General features: G+C 36.6%; 1 protein-coding gene across 3 annotated transcripts; it reads left to right on the top strand.

Annotated features, from left to right (window-relative positions):
• On the top strand, positions 568-4,537 carry LOC107645982. 3 transcript variants are annotated; one of them, XM_021103973.1, is made up of 4 exons: positions 568-1,107; positions 1,725-3,165; positions 3,247-3,257; positions 4,048-4,537. In XM_021103973.1, exons 1-4 carry the CDS (start codon positions 852-854, stop codon positions 4,200-4,202), a joined length of 1,863 nt encoding a protein of 620 aa, XP_020959632.1. In that variant the 5' UTR covers positions 568-851; the 3' UTR covers positions 4,203-4,537. The 3 variants fall into 3 exon arrangements, with proteins under 3 accessions (XP_020959632.1, XP_020959633.1, XP_016205632.1); XM_021103974.1 differs by lacking the exon at positions 3,247-3,257 and having other exon boundaries at positions 569-1,107; positions 4,048-4,535; XM_016350146.2 differs by having other exon boundaries at positions 580-1,107; positions 3,247-4,535.

Raw genomic sequence — 5,885 nt, 5'->3', positions numbered from 1 at the left:
CCTTAAGAATTTTTTTATTAAATATAAAAATTTTTACTAATAATAATTTTATCATGTGAAGATAAATATTAACTAAACTTTTATATATATATATATATATATTATGTAGAGAAAAAATTTGGATTGAAGGATGATAATTAAAGATTAAGATTTGTTTATTTTTTTTAGAAATAAAGTATTGCTGATTTTTAAAAAATAAAAAATTATTTTTTAAAAGATGTATTAAATATTGAAAATATAATAAACGTAATTTATTTAGAAAAATTAATTTTTTAACTAAAAAAAATTCAAATAAACACATAGTAGTCCTTAAAAAAGGAGAAAAATAATAGTAAAGGAAAAAAAAACTTCATTGAATGATTGGTGAAAGGAAAACTTATTAAATGAGGAGGAAGATGGTCGGACACTCCGATCCGACCCTACCCCGAAGACTTGTGCGATGACTGGACAAAAGTCTCCCGTGACACTGCAGTCAGCAGTCCACGAAGGCCGTTATGCCCCCTCGGCGCACAATAGCAATGTGATGTCACCCACTCATTCACTTTCCATTTTCCTCAATCCTCAAAGGGGTAAATGAGTCAAACCACGCTAACCCATCTCACACTCCACAGACCATACATAAATGAGTCTCCCAAGAGTCTATGGCTCAGTTGAGTTAACGCTAACCCCTTTTGTTTTCCGTGTCTTTTCTCCTGACTCGTTCTCTCCGCCATAGCAACGAAGTCTTATCCCCTTCTATTCACACAATAGAAAGTCATTTCTAGTCCATAGTTAGGTTCGGTTGTAATTATCACGGTGATCGATTCGACTTTTAGATCGGACGGCTGAGATCAGTTCAGATCCGTGATCAAATGGGCGGAGGTGGACCGAACGCGGAGGCACAGTATTCGACGGCCAAGACCTCCGTGTGGTGGGACATAGAGAACTGCCACGTTCCTAAAGGCTGCGATCCCCACGCCATCGCTCAGAACATCAGCTCTGCACTGGTCCGCATGAATTACTGTGGTCCCGTCTCCGTCTCCGCCTACGGCGACACCACTCGTATCCCCGCCTCTGTACAGCACGCTCTCTCCAGCACCGGCATCTCCCTCAACCATGTCCCCGCTGGTTTGTATCCACTCGATTATTACTTCAACTTGCTCTATCTGTTTTTTTAGATTGTTTTCTGATCTCTGGCTTTGATTGGAGTCTTGCATGATGAAATTGAAATTTAATTGTCTCTGTAGCGTCTGATTGAAGTTGAATTTTCCGTGTTTTAGTTCTGGTTCGTTTCTGTTATACGCTCAGTTGTTTGTTTGACTGATTTCCTCTTTAATAACGGTTTAAAGGATTCCTTAATCCCACCGTGGATGAGTTCTTTAAGCTATTTTGACCTTCGATTGCATGATTGTGCGGCCTTCAGATTAAATCTGAAAGCTGTTTAATTTATCGTTGATAAAATTAAATTCTTACCCGTTGGAATCATCACACTTGTATTAACTTGGATTTTGTATGGGGATTTGAAGTGATTTAATGGAAGGTCATGATGGACGATCTGATCCTCTGGAGGAATTGGCTAAAAGTTTGATGAATTCCTGGTTTCCTTTCATAAACCTTGCAATGTTTTGGTGTCACTGACCTCCTGGGCCTTACCACATACCTTTGATTAATTGTATTGTGGATTATGTGGAACTTGAGGGAAACATCTGATCTTGTTTTAACTAATGTTTAGTTTTTATCGACAGGCGTTAAAGATGCTAGCGACAAGAAGATTCTTGTTGACATGCTGTTTTGGGCAGTGGACAATCCCGCACCTGCTAATTATTTATTAATTTCTGGCGACAGAGACTTCTCTAATGCTCTCCATCAACTGCGGATGAGAAGATATAATATTCTTCTTGCGCAACCTCAGAAAGCATCTGCACCACTAGTAGCAGCTGCTAAGAGTGTATGGCTCTGGACTAGTCTTTTAGCTGGAGGGCCTCCTCTAACTAATGGCGAATCACAACAACTTGGTAATAATAGCCTTGTAACAAGTTCCGACACCTTAACAATTCCAGTCACTAGTGTCGCTCAGACACAGCCACAGGCTGATTCCTACACCGAAGTGCATGTAGGAAATCAGAAGTTTCCAAATGGAGGAGGAAGGGGATACGATCCTAGGTATCAGGGGAAAACAAATTGGAGAAACTCGGGTCAGACAAATGGACCCAAGGCCATGAATCCACCGCCAGTTGGGCATCAAGATAGTCGTAATAATATAAACTCTTATCGACCTGGCAACTTCAATCCAAATGTTTCTTCAAGTGGACCTGCTCCAAATTTTATTCGTGGCAATACTGAACAGTTATGGAACAATAGCAATAATATACAGGGAAATCATCAAAATCCTTATTCACAGCCTCCTTTAAGACCAAACAGTTTCCCGCTGCAACCTCCTTTTGCATCGAATAATTCTTACCCTCCAAGTACCCATACTTTTGCAAATTCACCATTGCCACCGAGGACTGGTGTCCCCAGCTTCACTGCAGTTCCACCACCAAATGTGCCTGAAATTGGCAATCTGAACATTTCTGGATATCCCAATGGTGTTCATAATCCACGTCCTGTTAAGCAACGCAGTGGGGAATTGAAGCAGAATCCTAACAATAATGCTCCACTTCCGGTAACATCAACTGTTGAACAAAATGGACATATGGTACTTAGCAATAGCACGCAACATTTACAAGGCTATTCAAATGGAAATGGTCCAGACCATCAACTTGCATCATCGACGGGTAATAATAACCATTCTGGTAATGGCATGTGGGGATCTCCAGGTTGCCCTAAACCGTCTGAATATGTCCAAGGCCTTATAGGGGTTGTTTTACTAGCCTTGAATTCACTAAAAAATGAGAAGATTATGCCAACAGAGGCAAATATAACTGATTGCATTCGATATGGAGATCCCAGGCACCGCAACACTGATGTTAAGAAAGCTTTGGAGAGTGCTATTGAGCAGCAGATGGTGGTGAAACAGAATTTAGGTGCTTTGCAGCTGTATGTTGGTAAGAATGATAAACTTTGGAAGTGCATAAATCCTATAGCTGGTAATCCTAAGCAGCACTCAAAAGAAACCTGGGATGAAGTTCAAAAGTTTCTGACAACTTCTTCAGGAAGATCAGCATTGATGGGTACTCAGTGCAAGTAAGAATGTTCCATACTAATTTGTTTTCACTTATTACAATTGTCTCTCTCTTCTTACATGTTGCTACTGTCTTTCTCTAGGTATGAAGCAGGTATAGTCATAAAGAATTTGTGCTTTAAGGAACTTTCTTTGGGTGATGTGCTTCAAATATTAAACATGTTGATTACTCATAAAAAATGGATTGTGCATCCTCAGTCTGGCTGGCAACCACTTAATATTACTCTTCCTGAGACTAGCCCCAATTCAGGGGCTGTAGCAAGCATATAAATTTCACCTGGTCTTGGTAATGGAAAGGCATCCAGAGAAAAGTAATGAGTTACTGAATGTATTAAGAGCCAGTTGGACTAGGAATTATCCAAATAAACCTCTTTTCCTAGGTAACGGTGACTGTAGTATTATAGATACTTTGAGTGGTTATGGTGATACCGATAAGCTTGAGAAAGAGATGAAAGATGCATTTGGAAAATAGTTGAAACATACAGAACACAGGAGTTTGTTGTGGATGCTGAGGTTTTTACTAAGGCCTGTTAACCAGTTAGTTTATCCTGGAATTAGTATGCCTTCCCCGGTTCTTGAGTTTATGGTCATCTCTTTATCTTCCTACAAATTGATATTTTGCTTGGAGGACGGTTTATTAGACTGAACTCCTTTGATCATCTGATTGAATATTCTACATAATCTTCAGGATATTTATCCGATGTGTCTTTTTGGAAGTACATGGACCTTCAGACTAGTTATGGAACCATCCTCTATGCTTTTGGAATATGACCTGAGAAGTTGTCTACCAAATTATCTTTATCTGGCCAACTTTGGAATGTGAATCCAGGAAATGTTTCATTGCCTTTTGTATATTGATGGCTATATCTTCCAAAATGTTACAGGAAGGTTAACTACTGGACCTAGAACATTGAAATTGTACAAAACTGAAGGAGACTGCATTCCCCCTGCAGTGAAGCTCATATTAAACTATTCTCAACAAAATTACAAGGTATGTTATGGAGTTTTGACTATGAACAAATCACGTTATGGAGTTTAGACAAGATGGTGAAACACAATGTTAATGCATTCGATTGCTTCTCTTGCTGCTGATGGTTCCAATGGAGTTGTTATATTTTACCTATTTATCTTAAATTAGCTTTTGGGTGGCTATCTGGCTCAAACAACGGAATTCGGTAATTCAATCGGAAGTTCGTCTCTGGTCTAGCTGATTTCTATTGCCCTTTTAATGTAGCATCTGCATGTATAAATGTTAGTAATTAAGTTGTGGAGTATTTACATATTTGCAGTGTATTATAAGAATTGTTTAATGACAATATTCTCTGCATTGTTTTTGGTTGGAATATGATTGTGGTACATGTTCTTAGTTAAATTTTCTTTCTGTGGACTGTTGGTACTGCTTTAGTAGTGCCAATTTTTGCCTTCTCCGATCACTGCAGGTGTACTGCTTGGAGATGTTCAAATTATTCGCTTAGTATATAAGTTTCATCCAACTTTTTCAACAAAATGAATTTTGAAATTTTCATCTTTGATTTACATGTTTGATCTCAATCAGAACTAGCTTAGTTTTCGTGGATGACTTCAGTTACCATCATGTAATCCAACTTTTATTTTTCGTTTACATACATTTTAAACATTATATATAAAAATTAAAAATAAAATGTATATTAAGTGATTTTTAATTGAGATAAGATTTTACGGAAATTATCTGTACACTGTAAATTTTCATTTCAACAATATTATTTAATAAAAAAATGTTCGGAGATTAATAAAATTTATTCTTTTTTTGCTAGTAGTTAACTAGAAATTTTTTAAAATTGTGAATTAAAAGTATATTATTAGATTGTTAGAGTAGAGAAATTGAGTTGATAACTAAAAATGAGTTGATAACTAAAAATGTTGATTGAAAATAATAAATTTTGTTAGTTTCTCTTTAATATAATAATGATTGTTTGTTATTGGTTATTACTTTTATGGGCTTTGCTACACATCCAAGTATTTTTTCATCCAAATAGATTAAACACCAACAAAAATCACTTTCATTAAAAAAAGCGTGATTACGTCATCTTTTTCTTCTTCTCCTCTGTGCTTCTTTTTCTTTCAAATACACGCATACGTCATCTTCATCTTTCAAATTCACGTATATCCTCCTCTTTCCCCTCCTCCTTCGCGCATGCAGATTCTTCTTCTGTTTCTCCTCCTCCTCCTTCTCTTCTTCTCTTCTTTCGTTATCGTCATCACCAACAACACCAACATTTTGCTAATGGATTATTTTTTTCAATTGAATTGAATGGAATGCAATTACTAAATTGAATTGAATTAAATGGATGCAGGTGTTCTGAATCTGAATTGAATTGATAATCTTTAAATTATAGACAGAGGTGTTTTAAATTTGATTTTATATAATGGATTATGTTTCGTTCATTTAGTACTATACAATTGTTTCAGCATGAGTACGTGTTTTGGTTCATTATGTAGAAAGCTGTTCGAATTTGAATTTATATAATGGATAATGTTCCATTTATTTAGTACTATACAATTGTTTCACCATAATAATATGTTAGGTTCATTTCTGTTATGCACAATTCAAAACTTTTCCTTCTCACCGTCTACTACTTTTTCACCGCAGAGAGAAGTAGGAAAAGAAAAAAAAAATAGCAGCAACAACAAAATAATGACGATAAGGAGAAAACACGTGAAGAAGAAGAAACGCGAAAAAGAA

This window comes from Arachis ipaensis, chromosome B06 (genome assembly GCF_000816755.2).
Source record: "Arachis ipaensis cultivar K30076 chromosome B06, Araip1.1, whole genome shotgun sequence".
Lineage (NCBI taxonomy): Eukaryota > Viridiplantae > Streptophyta > Magnoliopsida > Fabales > Fabaceae > Arachis > Arachis ipaensis.
The sequence above is the reverse complement of the archived record's forward strand: the minus strand, read 5'-3'. Positions and strand labels throughout refer to the sequence as shown.

Excerpts from the sequence above, each read along its gene's own strand:
- LOC107645982 (XM_016350146.2), top strand. The coding sequence starts at position 852 with ATGGGCGGAGGTGGACCGAACGCGGAGGCACAGTATTCGACGGCCAAG. Across the intron at positions 1,108-1,724 it reads CCTCAACCATGTCCCCGCTG|GCGTTAAAGATGCTAGCGAC; the intron begins GTTTGTATCCAC and ends TTTTATCGACAG. Across the intron at positions 3,166-3,246 it reads TTGATGGGTACTCAGTGCAA|GTATGAAGCAGGTATAGTCA; the intron begins GTAAGAATGTTC and ends GTCTTTCTCTAG.